The sequence below is a fragment of the Ictalurus furcatus genome, chromosome 15, assembly GCF_023375685.1.
Source record: "Ictalurus furcatus strain D&B chromosome 15, Billie_1.0, whole genome shotgun sequence".
Classification (NCBI taxonomy): domain Eukaryota; kingdom Metazoa; phylum Chordata; class Actinopteri; order Siluriformes; family Ictaluridae; genus Ictalurus; species Ictalurus furcatus.
The window spans coordinates 19984664-20007595 of record NC_071269.1 but is presented as its reverse complement, the minus strand read 5'-3'; the positions used below and the strand labels follow the sequence as shown (position 1 = coordinate 20007595).

Here is a 22932-nt window from a genome sequence, read left to right as displayed (position 1 = left end):
CCCCCTTTGTTCAGGGACTCATTATTCCATTTCTGTTCCTCAAATGTCTGTGAAACTTGTTCAGTTTATGTCTCAGTTGTTGGATGTTTTTATGTTTATACAAATATTTACACATGTTAAGAAATTTGCTGGAACTAAAAGCAGTCGAATGCGAGAGGACGTTTCTTTTGTTGCTGCGTATATTTACACTATTGTGAAACAAGTTCACTTTCACTTTTGTTATAGCATCTATAAATAGTCATCCCCTCACCATCCTCTTTTTTTCTCCTGACGTTAATAAGACAAAAATATGCAGCTTGTCATGTTACCTCTCTCCTGAAGACTTTGCTGTGGTGGAAAACTTAAAGGAAAAAAGCACTGGACATTCATAATGAACCATAATAAGTAGTGCAGTAGAGCCATGGTAATCTCGTGGTCAAGATTATAACTATAACTATAATTCTAACTATAACAACCATAATTACAATTAAGAATCATAACTGACAAAACCGTGGTACATTATTGAAGGGTTCAAGGGTTCTTTTCAGTTTGGAAAGGGGTTCTACAAAGGATCCGCCCAGACTAAAGTTATGGAGGTATTGATAACAGTGTTTGATGACAGTAGTTACTATAAGGTGCCGTAGTAAGACTGTTTGAGACTGACGCAAAAATGTTTGCATCTTAAAATGCATGGTGGTTCTTTAAAAGGTTCTCCGTACATACATCAGTTTCAGCACTGGTACCATGTCACGAAGATATACACTGGTTTCTGAAGTAAAAGACAGTTTATTTAATATGTACACTCCTGGGTTAAAAAAAAAAAATTGCCAAGCTCAAAATGGTAAAATATTAGGCTTTTAATTGTCTTAACAGCAAATCACTGGTCAGGAAATAGCACAAATTAAACAAATATATAAAGTAACTACAGGATCGCGTTCCCCTTTGAGGTCTTTAAATGTTTAAGCCTCGTGGGTGAACTTGCGGACAGAATTGTATTATTATTATTTTATTTATTAATATTTTTTACTTTATTTTAATTGTCTACACCAAGACATGTGTCGGTTTGAATTTTACATTAAACATTTTAATGGTCATGATTATGATTTTACCTTTGCGTTCAAGAAAACTATATAAGTTGAATTTCCCGGTTTCTAGTTTCTCCCCCCGCACAGTTCACTGCAGCAAATGTAAACGAGCGAATGGTGGCACAGGAGGTCTCAGGAGTGCATTTGTTTAATTCTTGCTCATTTTCTGACCAATGAGTTATTGTTAAGACCATTAAAAGCTTAATATTTTGCCAATTTGGGCTTTTCCCATTTTTTAAGTGTGTACAGTGTTTACATTAACAGGCGGCTGTGGCTCAGGGGGTAGAGCGGGTTGTCCACTAATCGTAGGGTTGGCGGTTTGATTCTCGGCCCACATGACTCCACATACCAAAGTGTCCTTGGGTAAGATACTGAACCCCAAGTTGCTCCCACTGGCAAGTTAGCGCCTTGCATGGCAGCTCTGCTACCATTGGTGTGTGAGTGTATGGGTGACTGAGACACAGTGTAAAGCACTATATAAGTGCAGACCATTCACCATTTACATTACACTATTAGAAGAAAGGGTTCCTTAAGGGTTCTATAGATGATTTACAATTTTGGCCTTTTGAGGGGTTTGACTTGGAACGTGCTCTGAAAGGGAGAAACAGCTGTCCTACAGTCCTACATACCATGTTTACATATTTCCCCAAAGGGGCAAACCAAAGAACACTTTAGGGTGCTAGACGGAACATAATGATTGACCTTTCTTTTACTGGAAGTGTAAATATTGTAACTCTATTTATGAGCCTTATCAGCAATGTATGTGTGTATGCACTATGTGTGAACTCTGTGTGTGTGTGTGTGTGTGTGTGTGTGAGCAGTTTGGTGAGAGAAATCACCGGGGTCAACGTGAACATGCGGGTGGGGATCCACAGCGGGCGCGTGCACTGCGGGGTTCTGGGACTACGCAAGTGGCAGTTTGATGTCTGGTCCAATGACGTCACACTGGCCAACCAGATGGAGGCTGGAGGCAAAGCAGGGTGAGAGTGAGCACCACCCACCCACATCACACACACGCACACCATGTGGAGCTGTGCGATGGGTTTCTAACAAACCAGCAATGACAGATATTTACGTCCATTCTTTATGTCACGTGCAACGATATCTGTAATAAATCTTCCACAGACGTATCCACATCACTAAAGCTACACTGCAGTATTTGAATGGAGACTACGAGGTGGAGCCGGGCTTTGGCGGAGAGAGGAACGCCTACCTCAAAGACAACAATATCGAGACCTTCCTGGTGCTCGGCTGCAGCCAGAAAAGGGTCAGTTGTACACAAACACAGCAGATATACCCAGACAGCAGGGGTCCAAAAGTCTGAGACCACATTGAAAATCTGGGTTGTCATTTAAAATTGGAAATAAAACAGAAGGTTTTAGTATTTTGAAACCTTTCAAAGAAACGTTCGATATATTTAATATTTAAGATTCTGCACTATTCCTAGATCCCTATTTAAATGCAAGGAAATTTGTGATATTTAACGTTAGCTGCTTCGTACAAAAGCATCGTATTGAAGCATGGGTTCAGACGACACTCTGATGGATTTGATCTCAAATGGATCATAAGGTTTTGCATAAACTTGTGGAGTCTATGCCAGCTCCAGTGCATACTGTCATCAAAGCAAAAAGGGATGTACCAGAACTCTAACTGTAATTCATCAAAACATTTCAAAGACTCTGCTTTTCACTCAAGCTGTTGTCAGTAATATCATTAGTAATGAAAATTGTTGTATTAAATTAGAAAAGAATGCAAAATAGAAGCATTTTTTACTAACGCTCTCAGACGTTCGGACTCCGCTGTACATCTACGTATGCGCTGTACATGCTGTACAGCAATCAGGCTTATTTGCTCTTTGTGTGTGCATCATGCAGAAAGAAGAAAAAGCTATGATGGCTAAGCTGCAGCGTGCCAGAGCCAACTCTTCTGATGGGTTAATGCCCCGCTGGGTGCCTGACAGATCCTTCTCCAGGACCAAAGACTCCAAAGTTTTCAGGCAGATGGTGAGTTCTGCACAGAACACAAATCCGCACACTCACCATGGTCCTTCTGGTTTTAGAATAATAGAAGAACGTATAAATGCATCAGCTTTACAGCAGTTCCAGCATTCCTTTTCTGTTTTTTTTTTTTTTTTTTTAAAGGTTTCAAACACTATTCATGTAAATATTAGTAAACATTATTTTACTTTGACATTTTGGTCCTTTTAAATTCTAATATACAGCGGGGGAAATAAGTATTGGACGCATCAACATTTCTTTCAGTAAATATATTTCCAATGAGGTGATTCATGTGAAATTTTCACCAGACAACGGTATTAACTCAAGAATTCCGGAAATATAAAGAATTCACGTTGTGTCCTTCCACTTTATTACACAGAACTTTATTTATGGACTTTAATGTTGTGAATTCTTTATATTTCCAGATTTCTTGAGTTAATTCTGATGTCTGGTGAAAATTTCATGTGAATAGCCTCATTGGGAATATATTTACTGGAAAAAATGTTGATGCGTGCCAATACTTATTTCCCCCACTGGATATCCACTTTCCCTACGTCTTCATCCCGCCTTTACCACCTTTCTGGTTTGTGAAGGGTGATTTGTGAGTTATTCATTCATTTTAAACAAATCACATGTAAGAAAAAGACTTGGGTGAAGCATTTCACATACACGAAGCAATGAGCAGCAACACATGAGCCACTAAAAATGAAAAAAAATTCTGCTTTGTCCGATTTATCCGCAGTCAGACCAAATTACTTTAGCGGAAAAAGGGAAGTGGTAGCTCAGCGGTTAAGACGTTGGACTGATCGGAAAGTTACGAGTTCAAAGCCGAGCGCTGCCACTGTTGGGCCCTTGAGCAAGGCCCTTATCCCTCAACTGCTCAGTTGTATAAATGAGTTAATTGTAAGTCACTCTGGATAAAGGTGTCTGCCAAATGCTGTAATGTAATGTAAAGAAAAGCCTTTCACTAAAGGGGAAAGGACACAGGAAGTAAAGGATGTATTTGTTATCGGTAGCGGTTGCTTTTCTTTGCACGACGATTTTTTTAAATAAAAAATCACGGGTGTCCGGTGTTATCCGCAAAGAGCCGGCGTGGGTGTAGGTTTTCATTCCAATGAAGCTGGAGCCACGCCTGATTCCATTTGTTTAATCACTTGACCTTGGTTTTCAATGGACTGTCAGGTGTGACTTCTACTCGGATGTAATGAAAACCTGCAGCAATGCCGGCTCTTTCTGGATAAGATTGGACACCTCTGATTTAGATGAACCTGTGAATTCACAAGCCTTTGTCATTTGAGCCAGTAGAAAGCAGGTGAACGAACTCTCTTGTCTTTGGTTGGTAAAAAATGATGTAGTTGGTTATTATTACAGTAAGCAGTGTTTCCACCAGGTTTTTATCCCTGGCTCTTTTCTTACCGATGCAAAAAACCAAACAAAAAAATGTGCTAGGGTTTTTGTCACGAAATTATGTTTGTTTGTTTTTTTCTCTCTAACTGCTATTATTTCTTATTAGCAATGTTAGCACTTCTGCATTCTATTAGTATGCAAACATCTAACTTTGAAGGTTTTTTCCATCTTCCTCCATCACCCAGAACTGGGTTTTGGATTGTAAATGTTGGATTTTTTTCTTTACTACTAACAAATATACGTAATAGTTTTGCAATATAATAACACTATCTGCATCTGTGTCTGTTTAGTGCTCCACATATTTGTATTTGTATCTAATTCAATTCAGTTTTACTTGTATAGCACTTTTAACAATGGATATTGTCACAAAGCAGCTTTACAGAAATCCGGATATAAAATTTACATTTAAGTTAATAATTGTGTGTGCAAGTTTTTTAGGACCATCACTTTATGATAGTATACTTGTAAGACAATAACTTTTTAGTTATTGTTTTTGTCGGCTCTATTTCCGAAAATTTCAATAAACTAGTCTGATGTAAACTACGGATGAATGAATGAATGAATGCTGAAAATGCATTGCATGTTAAGTCCACATTAATCTGGATAAATGTGAAAACGCATGTTTTTTTTCCTCTACGTTTTTGCCTTTCGGGGCCACACAGAGACGGCATATTCGTCTGCCGAAAACGGAGCTTTTGGAAAAAACGTACATTTGAAACCGCTGTTTTCCGTGTTGTAGCGTGGACTGAGAAAAACAGAGATATTATCGAAAACAATGACATATTTTTTAGTCATGTGACGCAATCACGTGACCCATTCGACTGAAAACGAACAAGATGGTGGACGATGTTGTGCTGCAGTTGTTGTGCCTGTTATCCAGATTGATAGTGTTGTTAAAGATTAATGTCACTCTGTACAACTTTCAGATTGCATTTTTAAGTAAACGCCTGGCGGAAATGACGCAGGCCGAAGCTTCTGACGTTTTTCCGCACGCGCAGTATAGGGACATAAGCATTTTAAGTGTACACGGAGAGCGTTTTTAAAAAGGCAAATGCAGCTTTCAGATCTATCGGGATTAATGTGGATGTGGCCTCAGGATGAATGAAGGAATGAACACTGCTTTATGTCCCGTGTGCTTGCTCAAGCCTGCATGAAAGTAAAAAACAAAACAAAACAATAGTGCATGGCCTGTTTATCGATCTTGTCTTCATACGCTATTCATTTACATCCTATATATATATTATATATAGAACTACTTTCCTATTAGATTATAATATAGAGTAAAAGTATGAAACCGTGAGCTTTAAACACTGAAACCTGCTCGGAGCTGCCGCTCTGGGAGATGAATCTAATGAATCAAAATTGGCTCGTAAATCTCATCACTACTATCTGTGTGATGTTACGTAAAGCTGTAGGCTGGCCAACTAGGCTGCGTGTGTTTTTGACTTTCACTTTGTTTGCACTGTAACTGTAACTAATCCCTGTTTCCTGCTCATCCCCAGGGCATTGATGAAGCCTCAAGCAAAGACAAGTGAGTACTGCTGCTTTTCTTAGTGCTCCCCGTTGCAGGCAGTGGCTTAGATTACCGTACTGTCACTGAAGCCTCAGCGCTGAGCCTGCATGATATGAACATGCCCATGAAGGCTTATTTCCAATGAAGCCTTCCTTTGTGTGGCTTATTGGAATACCAAGCCGACTGCTATAAATAGTTAAACAGCTTTAGGACAGTGATTTTAGCCACACTGTGACATTCCTGTCATGCAGAGCAGGATCATTACTCGATCCCTCCCCACTGCCGAAGCATATTTGACAGCTCGGTCTAAATGAAACGCGTGTGCTCTACTTTGTAGCCGAAGTGCTCAGGAGGCCCTGAACCCAGAGGATGAGGTAGACGAGTTTTTGGGACGTGCCATCGATGCTCGCAGCATCGATCAGCTACGCAAGGACCACGTCAAAAAGTTCCTGCTCAGGTTTCAGACACCGATTCTGGAGAAAAAGGTCCATAAAAGAAAAATCTGCATGTAATTCAGACAGAAGATTTGCATATGAGTGAAGGCTAACATGTTATCTTTGTGTCCTTAGTACTCTAAGAAGGTGGACGATCGATTCGGGGGTTATGTAGCCTGTACGCTGGTGGTGTTTTGCTTCATCTGCTTTATTCAGATCACCATTTTCCCACAGTATGTCGTTTCAGTACTATGTTAAAACACGTGTTGTATATTATTATATATTTCAGATATAGACATAATGTATCTGATATGTAATACAGTGTCGTGCATACGTATTCACCATTCAACCTCACGTAACCTTTCATGCGTTTTGTAGTGTTCCAGGAACTGGTTTATTTATACTTAAGAGCACATGACAGTTTAATTGCACACAGGCAAAATCTGTCAGACTAATTATGTCAATTCTGATGGAAACTGGTTGTGCCAGAAATACAGTAATATAAGTGTTTTATAGAAATAAGGTGTGAATTCTTTGAATACTGTTTTTTGTGTATGTAAATGTATTGTTATTGATTTTCCTTTTCATGATATTCAAGATATAGGGGTGGGGGGTGAATACTTATGCAAAGCACAAGCTGTAAGCTTTTATTTTAAAGTCTTGGAGTGTAACACAGTGTTTATATTTTCCTCTCACTTGTCACTTTTCTGCAGCACAACACTAATGCTTGGCATCTTCATCAGTATCTTTATAATCCTTGCCAACATCCTCTTCGTATGTGCCATCTACTCCTGTATTAAGGTCAGAACAGTCACTCGTTCAGGTTATCACTGTTTGATGAGTATAAATATATTACGAATGAATGTCCCCCTGCAAGTATTTTATTCCTGTCTGGTTTTTTTGTTTTTGTTTTAGCTCTTCCCTGTGGTCTTGCAATCAGTGTCAAAGAAGATCGTCGAGTCTCGCACTAACAGCACGTTAGTAGGAATCTTCACCATCCTGCTCGTGTACCTCTCAGCGTTTGCCAACATGGTGAGCACTTTCTGTCTGAAGTGAATGAAATGCTGAAAAGTCATCTGCTATTAAAAGTCAGCTGAGGTTCTTGTGTTCTCTATTTATTTTGTTCTTTTTATTTTGTATGTCACTCTCAGCAGCCACTTTAATAGGAACACTTATTATCCAATCAGCAGCATTGTTGCAGCAATGTAGTGCATAAAATCATTACCATTATAATAAATAAATAATTAGCGGTTAAGGCACTGAGTTACTGATCGGAAGGTCGGGGGATCCAGCCCCGGCACTGCCAGGCTCTGGGTTACTGATCGGAAGGTCGGGGGTTCAAGCCCCAGCACTGCCAGGGTCTGGGTTACTGATCGGAAGGTCGGGGGTTCAAGCCCCAGCACTGCCAGGGTCTGGGTTACTGATCGGAAGGTCAGGGGTTCAAGCCCCAGCACTGCCAGGCTCTGGGTTACTGATCGGAAGGTCGGGGGTGGTTGGGGGTTCAAGCCCCAACACTGCCAGGCTCTGGGTTACTGATCGGAAGGTCGGGGGTGGTCGGGGGTTCAAGCCCCAACACTGCCAGGGTCTGGGTTACTGATCGGAAGGTCGGGGGTTCAAGCCCCAACACTGCCAGGCTCTGGGTTACTGATCGGAAGGTCGGGGGTGGTCGGGGGTTCAAGCCCCAACACTGCCAGGGTCTGGGTTACTGATCGGAAGGTCGGGGGTTCAAGCCCCAACACTGCCAGGCTCTGGGTTACTGATCGGAAGGTCGGGGGTTCAAGCCCCAGCACTGCCAGGCTCTGGGTTACTGATCAGAAGGTCCGGGGTTCAAGCCCCAGCACTGCCAGGCTCTGGGTTACTGATCGGAAGGTCGGGGGTTCAGGCCCCAGCACTGCCAGGGTCTGGGTTACTGATCGGAAGGTCGGGGGTTCAGGCCCCAGCACTGCCAGGGTCTGGGTTACTGATTGGAAGGTCGGGGGTTCAAGCAGCACTGCCAAGCTGCCACTGTTGGGCCCTTGAGCAAGGCCCTTAACCCTTTCTGCTCCAGGTTTGCTGTATCATGGCTGACCCTGCGCTCTGACCCCAACCTCCTGTATGCGGGGGTATGCGAAGAAAAGAATTCTTCACTGTGCTGTAATGTATATGTATTAAAATCATTAAAATCATGCAGATACTGCATAAGAGCTTCACACCAAACATCTCAGTGATTTTTGACCGTGTCCTGGTTGTTGGTAAGCGGTAAGCTGGGGAAGTGGTAGCTCAGTGGTTAAGATGTTGGACCACTGATCGGAAGGTCATGAGTTTGTACAATGCACAGAAAAGTGTGAGGGAAAGAACCTTGACGAGATTGAGGTCAGTGCTTGTAAATCGTAGTAGTTGCTTAAAGGTGTCTTCTGAGGGCTGTTGTCCATTAGTGTAATTGGTTAAACCTTTCATGTTACTTCCTGTTGTTGAGTTTCATAATAAAAATGGGTCTGCAATTCTGAAGATATTCGTCTATGTGAAAAAAACAACCCAAAGCAGTGAGGATAACGCCTGCCCTGCAAATGACCCCCCACGATCGGCCCTGAATACAGAGAGCGATTCCCTGGACTGCACCCAGGTTTGAGACCGCTTTAATCAAAAGCTCCTAACTCCTTCTGTACGCAGACTCTGTTACAGTTAGCATTCAAGGACTCCTTCATTTCTGGTGCACAGAATTCTTAATCTGCTGTCCATTAGCTGCTAGCTTGCAGCTATATATATATATATATATATATATATATATATATACATATATATATACATATATATATATATATATATATATATATATGATTTTGTCCGCTGTGCTCATGAGGATTTACAGAAGATTAAAGATTATGTATTTGTTTAGTTTGTATTGAGCAGTCATTTTTCTTTTTTTTTTTGACATTTCATATTCAATAGTGATATGAGTGATGTGTCACTTTCCTCTGTGGTTTCATTATCATGATATCGCATTAAAATACATTGCTGTAAGTTTAAAGGTTAACGTTATTCTGAGAAAGGTCATTAGTTGTTTCAGAACTGCACTGGAATTTTCCAGAGTGGTGCAAAGCACCCAATCATCAGCAGGCTGTGAGTATGAATGCCTCAGCAGCGTGTTTAAAATGACGCTGTCCAGTCAGAAGTTACATTTGTATTGTACTTTTGTGTCCTAATGTCATTTGTCTTGTCTTTGTTATCTGTTATTCTTTTGTGTGTGTGTACGTGTGTGTGTTTTTAATTTTTTTTATAAATAAGTACATTAATGGACGAAATGAAACCATTTTAGAGTTAGGAGTCAAACCCAAATGAATTATCAGTCATCATACAGAGATCACGAGTTCAAATCCCGATGATGCCACAGCCATCCATGGCTGGAAGCCCAAGAGAGCACACCTGGTTGTGCTTTCAGGGAGGGAGGGTCGGTATACTCTCTCTCCCCTATCAATCACAGCGACACTAGACAATCATGGGTGTCTTTGAGCTCATGTATGCGGAAGTGGTTGGATATCGCTTTCCCTCGTGTGTGTTACACCGCCCCCTGACATTGCATAAGCAGCAGTTCGGAAGGATGCGGTCAGCTTGCTTCACATGCCTCAGAGGAAGCACATGATAGCCTTCGCCCTCCCTGGTTGTTAACTGTCATGAGATAGGGTACACATGCCTGATGGGTGTGAATTGGCCATCACTAAATTAGGGACAAGATTTTGGAAATCATTAGACCACAGGTATTTAAACTGTGGGGTACGCATATGGGACTTCAGATGTGGCGCAGGTGAGGGGTGAGAAAATACCCCAAAATAAATATTTAACATGATTGTATCAGACCTGCATTTTAACATAGAAGTACAATAAAAGCAAAAAAAAAAAAAAATACGCCAAAAGTGCAGTCTTGTTTTTCCCTAATAAAAACGGCAAATGAGCTCCTGGAAGCCCCGCCCCAACTCACATAATAATCTCGTCTTTGATTTGCTTGAAAGTGGCCCTTTTGCAATCTGTCACGGTAAATGGAGGATATTTTGAGTTGATTCATTTGAAATAAACTCTAGATTCATCTTTTTGACTTGGCTAACATTACACAAATATGTAGATAACGCCAGTTAAATATATTTATTAGGGATACCACCAAAAATGTTGGTTGAAAATGTTTTTTTTTTAAATGGGAAATGGGCCTCATGGGGAAAAAGTTTACTTTAGACTTACACTATATGGCCAGAAGTAGGTGGACACCTGAGTATCTCATTCCAAATCCATGGGCATTAATATTGAGTTCCCCCTTTGCTGCTATAACAGCCTCCACTCTTCTGGGAAGGCTTTCTACTATAGGGTTTCCCCACTATGTGGTGGGGTTGAGCTACAAGAGTACGCAAGAGTGGGCACTGGTGCTGGATGAGGAGGCCCGTGCACAGCCGTCATTCTAATTCATCCCAAAGGTGTTCAGTGGGGTTGAGGTCAGGGCTCTGTTCAGGCCACTCGAGTTCTTTCACTCCAACCTTGGCAGACCATGTCTTCACGGAGCTTGCTTTGTGCACAGGTGCATTGTCATGCTGGAACAGGTTTGAGCCTCTTAGATCCAGTGAAGTGAAATTGTAATGCTACAGCACACAAAGTCATTCTAGACAATTGTGTCCTTCAAACCTTGTGGCAACAATTTGCTAAAGAACCACATGTCATTGTGTGGGTCAGGTTTCCACAAGCACATGGTCATATAGTGTATTAAGTCAAAAGAACGACATAGCACTTCAACTTTGTTTTCACAACAGAATTTCAGCTAACGCATAGCCAAATCAGCAGTGAAATGTAAACATCCTGCATTTACTCGTGGCTAAAATTACACGTCTAGAATATCCTAGTGTTTTTGTAGCACCAATATGACTCAGTGGCTTTATCTGTTGGCTTATTTGTTGGCAGTTTACATGTGAGAAGGAGGATCTGGTTCAGTGTGTAGCAAAGGACCAGAACATCTCTGAGATCAATGTGACACTGTGTATTCTGAACAACCTGACCCGAACGGCAGACGACACACTCACACTCTGTGCCAGCCACAAAATACCGTGTCCTTTCCCTGAGGTCAGTGTGTGGAAGCGCATGACTCCAGTGTGTGTTCCAGTGTCTTGCATTCATATCCACATATCAAGTCTGTTTGTGTGTGTGTGTGTATGTGTGTGTCAGTGTATCTGACTTGCCTGTTGTGTGTCCTGTCCAGTATTTCACCTACAGTGTGCTGCTGACTCTGCTGGCCTGCTCTGTCTTCCTGCACATCAGCAGTATAGGCAAGCTGGCATTAATGCTGCTCATTCAGCTCAGCTTCCTGCTGCTAGTCGAGTGGCCTCTCGTGGTGCTGTTCGATAACGCCGACCTGCTGGTGTCCGCCAACGCACTGTGAGTTCAACTCATCACACAGCTCGAAGCTTTGACGAACGAAACATTCTGACTAGGGATGCATCAGTTAAACCATTTTTATGAGTATGAGAAGGAGAAAATAAGCACGATATTGGACCAACAGGGGGTACGGTGGCTTAGGGGTTAGCACGTTTGCCTCACATCTCCAGGGTTGGGGGTTCAATTCCCACCTTCGCCCTCTGTGTGTCGAGTTTGCATGTTCTCCCCGTGCTTCAGGGGTTTCCTCTGTTGTACTCCGGTTTCCTTCCCCAGTCCGAAGACATGCTTTTTAGGCTGATTGGCATTTCCAAATTGTCCGTAGAGTGTGTGTTTGTAATTGTGCCCTGCGACGGGTTGGCACCCCATCCAGGGTGTCACCTGTCTTAGGGGATAGGCTCCAGGATCCTCGTGACCCTGTGTAGGATAAGCGGTACAAAAAAAAAAATGGATGGATGGATCGGACCGACAGCCACGATACCACCATTGGTATTGATGCATCCCTAATGCAGACATTATGATCTAATGTATAATTAAATTTATACAATCTATAACCCTTGCTAATGATCATGATCGAAACTAATTTGTTATACGATTAGAGAACGATCGCTTCTTTCATTGTTATGCTCATACGAAGTACTTTTATTTGACCTTCTATATAATTCTAAGCACTTCTACTAAACACTAAACTTCCTGTTGTAAGACCTTCAAGTGACTTTCTGCTTTAGTTCTTGTGCCTGTGTGTGTGTGTGCGTGTGAGTGCATGTGTACTTTGTGGGTCATACAGGTCACTAATGAGAATGTTTCTATTTTTATACACAGGTCTGGTTTCAATAAAACAGAGGCTTGGTAAGTTCATAACACAGACACTGATTTTGTGCCTTTGTGAAATCTGGTTCAAAGTCTGAGTGAGTGGTGGACTTAGACTTAAACATTACTTGAAGTTCACCTAAAAAACTGAATACAGGGTGTTCAAAAGACTTCGTCAGCTTTGTCATTATCTAATCCTTTTAGGAACTTTGTAAACCAGAATCCGAACATACAAAACTAAGTCTAACTCAGGTGATTACAAAGATACTGCACTATTGTTATTGAGAGAAAAGTACATGACTAGATAAAGATTTCATCAAGAGCAGAACATGGAGTGATCTTATAGAGAGCCTGAAAAAAAAAAAACCTAATTAAAAATCTGTCTACTATTTACAACTAGCTTTTATCGAGTATGTTACACCATTTATACGTTACTTGATTTAAAAAAACAAACAAAAAACTCTTTGGCTTTTCAAATTGCGGAACAGAAACACATTAGTCCTGTCTTCAGGAGATCACCACAGCCAACTATGGCCAATGCATGTCCAAGAGAGCAATCATAACTAATCATGGGTGACAGTTTTCACTTTCTAGCATTAAAAAAAAAATTAAAAATTAGCTGGCTTTAAGTTTCCTGGCTGGCTTCAAGTGTTAGAGGCTGTTATAAAGGTAATTATTACATGTTGGGCCTCATTTATCAAACTGGATATGAATGGATTTATTCATGAACCGTTCATGGGAGTGTTTACACAAGAAAGTTGGCATTCATTAAAAAATAAAATCCTGTAAGTTCAGAAAAATGTTTGTATCCTACTCGTGCTCCTATGTGTGAGAAGACTTTTAATGAATGTAAACCGTCATTAATGGGCTTCATATCATTTGTATGGATTACTGCACTTTTGTGTATGGATTATGATAGTTTATGTATTTCAACTACACACAAATGTAATGCAACTTTTGTGAAAGCCAGTTGTTTCATATTAATGCCATTGACTTAAGAAATATTAAATATGAAAAAGAAACATTAAAGAAAACAAGCCAACAGAGATCCAATACAATGTGTGTGTATATTTATTTATTTATTTATTTATTTAATTTTTTTTTTTTTCCCCCCACTGTTTTCATGTCAAATCCTTTTATTTTCAGCTCACTTACTTCACTAATCTAATTTATGGAATTAAATTTGTGCCAAATTACGCTTTCAAAGTTTTCGTTCACGCTATGCAAGTTTACGTTACGTTTGCGAGTTTCACCGTTCCCGCACAAACGTCTCGTGTGGGCGGGCTTTACAGCGATTTACTGTCATTGGCTAGTGAGATTTGGATCGACAGCTCCCTGACCAGGAAGTAGAAACGCTCCAAAAAAAAAATAGGCGTTTGAGATGACCCAATCCACAAATATTAATGATGGAACTTATATAGTAACTAAATAAGCAATGAAGTAAGTAATAATTTTCACTGCAAAGTACAAGCACGATAACTATACAGAGAACTGCATCCAGAACATTCACCAAAATTCATGCTACTGAAGTCTCTACTTCCTGGTCCGGGAGCTGTCGATCCAAATCTCGCTAGCCAGTGAGAGTAAATCGCAGTTAAGCCCCGCCCACAAGTGAGTTTTGTTCCAGAATGGCGAACGCTCCGTAAACGAAAACCCTGGCAGCGCATTCATAACCCACGATTAGCGAAAGGAAGCTGTTCAATACTTTTGGCTGAAATTTAATTCCATACTAATTCATCTATTCTGTAATTCAGCTGCAGATTTTGTCGTTGTCAATGGGTTACTACCCTATTAAATAACATAGAGTATTATTGGCATAACGTGCGTCAAAAGAGCATTGACTTCTACCTAAAGTATTTATTTTTTTGCTGTTTTCTCATCATTTCAGCTCTGTGAGCTTTGCCTTTTCTAGAGTTTTGTGGGCATCACCACATGCAAATTGTAAATCCAGTGGAAATATTTTGTTCGACTTGGTTTATGCAAATTTACACACACCTTTACTCAAAGTTGAATTGGATAAGTGAGGCCCGTTGTTTGTGTCACATTCGCAGTTTGCACTGATATTGTTTTGATCTTTACATGACCATTTTTGTTGTTAATAATGAATGAAACCAGGAACACAGTAAATATCATGGTCTATTACTGTATATTGAGGATTGTATCACCAACCCTATCTGCATTTCTGCCCCTGCAGCCCTGAGACTTTGAATAAGGTGCCGCTGAAGATGATGACTCCAGTAATCCTTACCGTATTTGTGCTGGCGCTGTATCTGCACGCACAGCAGGTCGAATCCACCGCACGCCTCGACTTCCTGTGGAAACTGCAGGTGCATCTCCCTGTGCTCATGCCACTGAGAATTAGCCTTTCCTGTAAAGTATGAAATTGCCAGTTGAACAGATTACATAACAGGGTTCTGCGCCTGAGGCTTCGTTTATATTTGTGTTCGTGAGTCATTTTTGTCACTGAGCTGTAATGTGAGCATACAGAATGACTGAATTGAAAGTGAAAGATCGGTAAATTGTATAGTTACGCGAGGATAAGGTAGTGATGTAGTCACGTCTTTCAGTGAAACTGACACGTTTGTGAGCAAAGCATGAGTGAAGTCAGAAGATATTTTTAAAGGAGAACTTGTCGTATTTGGAAGGAGACATGCTAAGGGTGCTTGAATATATGGAGTGTTTATTCTGCGTGTTTACCCTCTCGGTGCAGCTTGTTTAGGCAGGTGAGAACACAGCAGTCCCACTCGGGTGTGACCGTTCCAAGAGCATCTGAGAAAGGTGTCCTTGGTGCACTTCCAAGCGAACTCTAGTGAGGTTCATTTGCAGTGAGAAACAGCTCTGAATTGACCTGACTGCAGGAAGTGAAGCAAACATGCCATGTGCTTTGGGTTGCAGCATTTGCTTTGAACATGTGAACGGAGTTTTTAGACTGATACAGTACTACTCTTAGTCCCTGACCTAGTGAACGAGTATGAAGGTGTTTTTGAGACAACGAGGCACATGTATAAGTCGCTCTGAATACGGGCGTCTGTAGAATGCCATAAAAAGCTGAAGTAATAACCGAGCACACAGTGTAGCAGAGTGCCCTAGTAACATTGTCATCTCTTATATATTTCTTTTGTCCTCTGCCCTCAGGCTACAGAAGAGAAAGAGGAGATGGAGGAGCTGCAAGCCTATAACCGTCGTCTCCTTCATAACATCCTGCCGAAAGATGTGGCTGCCCACTTCCTGGCCCGAGAGCGCCGCAACGACGAGCTTTACTACCAGTCATGTGAGTGCGTGGCTGTGATGTTCGCCTCTATCAGTAACTTTTCAGAGTTCTACACAGAGCTCGAGGCCAATAACGAGGGCGTGGAGTGCTTGAGACTCCTCAACGAGATCATCGCCGACTTTGATGAGGTAAGAAAGTGATAGGCGGACACTGCGGTTAGTCACAGTGATGCAAAAAAAAAAAAAGGCTAGGCTCGATGCCATTTTATGAGTTTCATGCTTTTAATGTTCACTCTAATCCCTGCACTTAAATTATGTAATGTTCATGGTTTCAATGGTCTCAGTGATGATTAAGTGACCTGTAATGTCCTCAGATCATCAGTGAGGATCAGTTCAAGCAGCTCGAGAAGATCAAAACGATAGGAAGCACGTACATGGCAGCGTCAGGCCTGAACGACTCGACATTCGACAGAGAGGGCCGCTCACACATCTTGGCACTAGCTGATTACGCCATGAGGCTACGAGAGCAGATGAAGTACATCAACGAGCACTCGTTCAACAACTTCCAAATGAAGATTGGTCAGTAAATTATCATCCCGATTACAGTAACTTCTACACATCATATTAAAGCCATTTTGCTATTTTTATCGTTATAACTTCCCATACACTAGGGCCTTGACTTTGACTTACAGCAGGACAAAATAACAGTGAGTATATGTGTGTGTGTTTTCCACAGGGCTAAACATAGGGCCTGTGGTAGCTGGAGTGATCGGAGCTAGAAAGCCGCAGTATGACATCTGGGGAAACACGGTCAACGTGGCGAGTCGCATGGACAGTACAGGAGTACCCGATCGCATCCAGGTGCCAGCTCTACAATAACCTCTCTGTACACACACTCATGCAATTACGCATATTTCATATTGCAACAGCACAGTGTATAAAATTTATGCAGATGCAGGTCAAGCGCTTCAGTTAATGGCCACATGATCAAACATCAGAATGTCCAGATTACAGTTTGTCATTTGAGGAATCTGAGGCTAAGTGATGATATGCTCACTGAAACTGGACGGTTCAAGATTGCATACCAGCCAAAAGACCAGGCCATGTTTATCCAATCACTACCTGTCCCGTTTCAGTGAACCTGTGGCCACTCTAGCCTCAGATTCTTGTTCTCAACTGAAACGAGTGGAACCCAGTGTGGCCTTCTGCTGTCGTAGATCATCCACATCAAGTGAATTCGATGTGTTGTACGTTCTGAGATGCTTTTCTGCTCACGATGATTGTAAAGAGTGTTTATTTGAGTTAGTGTTGTGCGGGAAAATCCCAGCAGGTCAGCAGATTCTGAAATACTCAACACACTGAGTCACTGAGATCACATTTCCCCCCATTCTGATGTTTGATGTGAACATAAACTAAAGCTCTTGCTCTGCATGTACATGATTTTACGCATTGTACTGCTGCCACGTGATTGGCAAAATCAGATAATTGCTCGAAAGAGCAGGTGTTCATATTAAAGTGGCCAGTGAGTATATATAAAATGACAGATGAGCCAGATAACAAATGATAGTGGTGCAAGTGTAGGTGTTTCAAACTTTCCAATATTGACCGCCCCCTTGGAAGCCCCGCCCCCCTTCCCCTATCTCACATTAGTAGTAACGTGACCAGTCAGTCCGTCTGACTGAAATTAACGCAAAATCGAGGAAACGCCACAATATTCGCAGGAGCTTTCAATTTTTTCAAATTACCGCAGATTTTCCACAGATCTGGGCCAAGACGCATCATGTGACATGATCGGAACGCACATTCAGACAAAGCCCCTCTTCGATTCACGTGCGTCGAAGATGAGTACAACTAAAAGGTCTCATTTACCAACAAACATCACTGCGAAAGACCGTGCGAAACTATTTCGTTCAATTTCAGTTTCACCAATTGAAGTGGTTTTCCACAAAAAAGCACACAACAGTCCGCGAATTGCATCGCGAATTTAGAAAAAAGCCGCAGGGAAATCAAGCATTTTTGATCAGTGCTCTTGTCTCGACTCAGTTTTCCTTTCCAAATCGAACAATGTACTGTATGTTTGACTTACAGTGCTGTGAAAAAGTATTTGCCCCATCCTGATTGCTTCTGTTTTTGTGTATATCTCATACAAATAGTTTTAGATATTCAAATGAAATACAACATAAAACAAAGGCAACCTGAGTAAACACACAATACAGTTTTTATTTATTTTATTACTTTATTGAAGCAAAAAAAAGTTATACAACATCTATCACCAATGTGAAAAACTAATTGCCCCCTTAAACTTAAAATCTGACTGTGCCAGCTTTAGCAGCAATAACTGCAACCACTTCCGATAACTGGAGATCAGTCTTTCACTTACTTCTAGGACTAGGACTTACTCCTTTGCTTTGGATCATTGTCTTGCTGCATAATCCAGTTGATCTTTAGTTTCAATTTACGGATTGAAGACCGGACATTCTCCTTTAGGATTTTCTGGTAAAGAGCAGAATTCATGTTTCCCTTAATTATCGCAAGTTGCCCAGACCCTGAAGCAACAAAGCATCCCCACACCATCACACTCCCACCACCATGACTGTAGTTATGATGTTCTTTTTGTGGAATTCTGCATTTGTTTTACACCAGATGTAACAGGACACCTGTCTTCCAAACAGTTCCACTTTCAACTCATCAGTCCACAGAACATTGTCCCTAAAGGTTTAACAATTTGAACCTTAATGTTCTTCTGGGCTAGCAGTGGTTTTCACCTCGCCACTCTTCCATGGATGCCATTTTCCCCCAGTGTCTTTCTGATAGTGGAGTCATGGACAGTGATCTTTATTGATGCAGAGAGGCCTGTAGTTCCTTTGATGTTGTTCTTGGCTCTTTTGTAACTTCCTGGATGAGTCGTTGCTGTGCTCTTGGAGGAATTTTGCAAGGTTGGTCTCTTCTGGGAAGGTTCACTACTGTGCCAAGACTTTTCTATTTGGAGATAATGGCTCTCACTGTGGTTCTTTGGAGTCCCAGAGCCTTTGAAATAGCTTTGTAACCCTTGATGTATTTCAATCACCTTCTTCCTCATCATTTCTGGAATTTCTTTCAATTTTGGCATAGTGTATTACTGAGTAAGACCTTTTAACCAACTTCATGCTGTTGAAAAAGTTCTAAATAAGTGTTGATTTGATTGAACAGGGTTTGCAGTAATCAGGCCTGGTTGCATCTAGTCCAGCTGAACCCCATTATGAATGGGGATTTGGGGAATTAGGAACTACGCGGACAAATGCATTTTCACACAGTCCCAGTTGGTATTGAATAACCTTTTTTTGCTTCAATAAATAACATTATCACTTAAAAACTGTATTTTTTGTTTATTCAGGTTGCCTTTGTTTTCATTTCTGAAACAATTTAGTATGAGAGACACAAAAACAGAAGAAATCAGGAAATACTTTTTCACAGCACTGTAGCTAACATCACACAAGTGTATAGTTAACATCAGTTAACGGTATTTACTAGGGACACAATGAAATTTCATCCACTTTCAAGTTTTGGCTAAAAAACAGATTAAACAGGCCTACAAGTGTGAAATCTAACTCTGTACGCATACTTCTAATGTTAATGATTATTAGAAAGTGATTAAAAGCAGTGTTCGCTCTCCTGCGCAGCACAGACGTGTTCAAACAACTGGAGCAGCAGAAATCAGCATTTCCTCCTCACACAGAAATACATCACATTAACGAAGACAAGTCCGTTATGATGTGTTTTTTATTTTTTCCCTTTCAACCCACTAACCTAACCATAGTTAACACCACTGACAGCATATTTGTGTGGTATGACCTTGAAAATCACACGTATGACATTGTTTCCTCACTTGGTGGGAAATTCCCCTGCATTTGTAAGCTGGACTTGATTCACACCTGTGGTGTCATGACTGACATTTAATACACATTGTTTGAAGTTGTGTTCAACCACAATCCAGACATTCGGCTTTATTACTAACAGGCAATTCGAAATCTGGTTAACTGACAACCTTAAATACCATAAAATTGATTAATGCAGCTTGCACTGCCATCTGCTGTACTCCAAGTGCAATTGCAACGTGGCATCATTTCAGAAAAACTCGGATTAAAATCCACACGTCTAATAATCTTTTGTTCTCTCAGGTGACCACTGATCTGTACCACGTGTTAGCCAGTAAAGGCTACCAGCTGGAGTGCCGCGGCCTCGTCAAAGTCAAGGGGAAAGGGGACATGACCACTTACTTTCTCAACAGTGGCCCTTCTAGCAGTTAACACTGACCACACGCCTCCAGTTGCACTGAATTGAACAGAGATGAAACTCTGAATGGAACGTCAAGCGCACTTTTTTTGTTTGTTTTTTTTTTGCCAGTTTGGAGTATAACCACTGAAGGGCTCGCAGCTGAGCCACGTAACGGAGGTGTTGAATACATGCACACACTGAGAATATGTTCTCATTCTTAGCTGCTCTCACAGACTGTCTGATCGAGTGAGCTGTCTAAGAGCCGTGGCCTTAGATGGAAACGAGAAGGATTGCATTGAAATTTTTTTTTGTTTTTGTTTTTTCAAAAATCAACCGATTTTTAAAGAAACACTTTAATGACGGAAAAAAATGCACAAATACACATATATGCAAGGATGAAGTAAGAATGCAGATGACCAAAGAACAAAAAATGTTTGATATAGGAACACTACATATGTTTCATATGTCTGAACAATTGCCAGTTGACAGATTGACTGATTTTTTTTTTTTTTTTTTTAATGATTGTCAACACGACCACACATTTTGTTCTCTGATGCAATTAAGGCTCTTTCTTGCCATGTACAATGAAGGCTTCAGACACCAGAGAGAGGGATATTTGAACTAACTTTTATTCATGGCTTATTGGTACATTTTTATAGTGTTTTTGGGGGACTCTGGGAACCATGAAGTAAAGCAACTATATGAAGGACAAACATTGACTTTGGGCATGGGAAATGTATTTTATTGTTTATGTTGTCGTAAGTTAAATGTGTGTGGGTGTATGTGTGAGATAGAGTGAGTGAGGGAGTGTGAATCCATTGTCATCTTTAAAGGGCATAACTTGTCACTGTGAGATTTATATAATCTATGTGCAATTACTTTATTGCCAAATCGACTGCTCCCAGGCATGTCTGACTTTCGTTATCGATATTTCTTTCTCTGTTCATTCCTCGTAAACGAATTCATTTCCTTAGTTTGATTCCAATCCCTTGTTAACGTCTGAAAGAAATAGCTAGCAGAGATGTTGCCACAGTGCTGTTTTTAATGCTTAATACACTCACCGTATTTTGACCCTTCTGATAAAAAAGGTTTCCGTCTACAGCAGGGGTGTCAAACTCATTTTAGGTAATTACACTCAGTCTAATGTCAAGTGACCAAAAACAACAACAACAACAACAACAACAACAACACAGTGACCAATAACACGTCAACTCCTCTGAAATGTGTTCATGTATTTAAATGTGTATTTATCTGTAAGGTACGTTCTGAACGCACAGATGGATTGATCGGACAGTCACGTATCACGTACAAAACAAATGAACACACCGCAGTTCATTACCTAGAAATATCGTACAAATTATGGTTTTACCATACAGTGTGTTGCATAAGTATCCCCCCTCCCCCCTTCCACATTTTGTCATATTACAACTTGGAGCTGAAACCTAATTGGGATTATATGTCAAAATCTTTGATTACTAATGAAGAATTTCATTAGCACATTTTGTCAGTTTATGGATCCAAGTTTTGCAATTCTGCAAGCCAATTTTTACTTAGAACCTGAATTGTTTGGGGGGGGTTTGACACCCCTGATCTACAATGTGTGATAGTGTAAAACCGCCAGTGTGTAAAACAGTGTGTTTGTCAAACGTACACCGATTTAAGCAGCTTTCTAAAGCTCTACAGAGTGACACGTATTGAAAGGATTATATAACATAACATTGGAAAACACACCAGTCTGGTTATCTCTAAAAAGTGTTGCTATCAGGACAAAATGTTCCCGCTTTACCATTATCACCCAATAACAATACATACAATCTGACACTGACATCAGGTATCAGTCTGACACTGTACTCCTACTCGTAAATGTTATGACAAACAAACCCAACGCTAACATAACGCAACATTAAAAAAAAAGTGGGAAATAAGGAAGTCCTTTGACAATTTAATGGCAACAATAAACTATCTGAACTCACTGACTGTTCCTTGTTAGTTCTATGTTGTTTAAGTATCACAGGTCATATTTTACTGAAACATACTGAAATTTTTATGTTCCATTTGAACTCGGTGATAGTGTTGTTGATTTTGTTAAAAAAAAAAAAAAGAAAGAAAAAAAAGTGGAAACCAATGATGATGAAAAAAAATAAAACACACTGTCTTCAGTATCACTGATCTCTCAATTACTAGAACAGTGAGCACAATCGTGCCAGCGCGATATGCGTTTATAATAAATAGTATTGTAAATACAGGGTGTCCCAGAAGTCTCCATACATAGGGGAAATGAACACTTTTGAGCAAAATGTTCATACTTAGTTTATATTAAATATATATATATTTTATCAGATAGCCTTTAAGAACGCCTTTGACAAAAGAAGAACGTATTGAAATCATTCTCATGGCTGGATCAGGAAGCTGTCGCAAGGTTGCGATGGATTTCAACAGTAAACGTGTCAATCACGACACTGTTACCAAACTTAATAACAAATTCAAAAAGACCGGAAGTGTCGCAGTCGACGAAGGCACAACCGACGTGGTGTTGGCAAACATAGTCCCCTATATATGGAGACTTTTAGGACACCCTGTAGAAAAACTATTATTAAAAAGTAGTTCATGAGGCCCATTCTTCTCCTTCTCATATTTGCATTACCATGAAAATGTAGCATCTTTTTTTTTTTTTTTTCACCTGATCTCTTATAAAGTTAAAATATTCCAAATTAAATCCCACTGTAAAGAATTTAAGATGTGTATTTCCTAATATTTTGCACTGTTATTTTTCCCAATCATGGTTTTCTGTGGGTTCATTCATTCTTTTTCAGTTTTTTTTATTAATGGTATTATAAATGGTATGATTTCTATACAGA

At 40.5% G+C, this 22932-nt stretch overlaps 1 protein-coding gene across 2 annotated transcripts in view; it reads left to right on the top strand.

Moving 5' to 3' along the window:
- adcy6b (adenylate cyclase 6b) overlaps nucleotides 1-20713 on the top strand; it is an 83681-nt gene extending 62968 nt beyond the window's left edge. For both annotated transcript variants that reach the window (XM_053642571.1, XM_053642570.1), the window contains exons 8-23: nucleotides 1886-2044; nucleotides 2190-2331; nucleotides 2939-3067; nucleotides 5971-5999; nucleotides 6319-6466; nucleotides 6551-6648; nucleotides 7129-7216; nucleotides 7331-7447; nucleotides 11333-11491; nucleotides 11628-11803; nucleotides 12623-12649; nucleotides 14805-14937; nucleotides 15746-16009; nucleotides 16195-16399; nucleotides 16557-16681; nucleotides 19978-20713. In XM_053642571.1, coding sequence (XP_053498546.1) covers nucleotides 1886-2044; nucleotides 2190-2331; nucleotides 2939-3067; nucleotides 5971-5999; nucleotides 6319-6466; nucleotides 6551-6648; nucleotides 7129-7216; nucleotides 7331-7447; nucleotides 11333-11491; nucleotides 11628-11803; nucleotides 12623-12649; nucleotides 14805-14937; nucleotides 15746-16009; nucleotides 16195-16399; nucleotides 16557-16681; nucleotides 19978-20106 — 2128 coding nt within the window. In that variant the 3' untranslated portion in view covers nucleotides 20107-20713. The remainder of the gene's footprint in view (nucleotides 1-1885; nucleotides 2045-2189; nucleotides 2332-2938; nucleotides 3068-5970; nucleotides 6000-6318; nucleotides 6467-6550; nucleotides 6649-7128; nucleotides 7217-7330; nucleotides 7448-11332; nucleotides 11492-11627; nucleotides 11804-12622; nucleotides 12650-14804; nucleotides 14938-15745; nucleotides 16010-16194; nucleotides 16400-16556; nucleotides 16682-19977) is intronic.
- Nucleotides 20714-22932: the final 2219 nt, after the last annotated feature.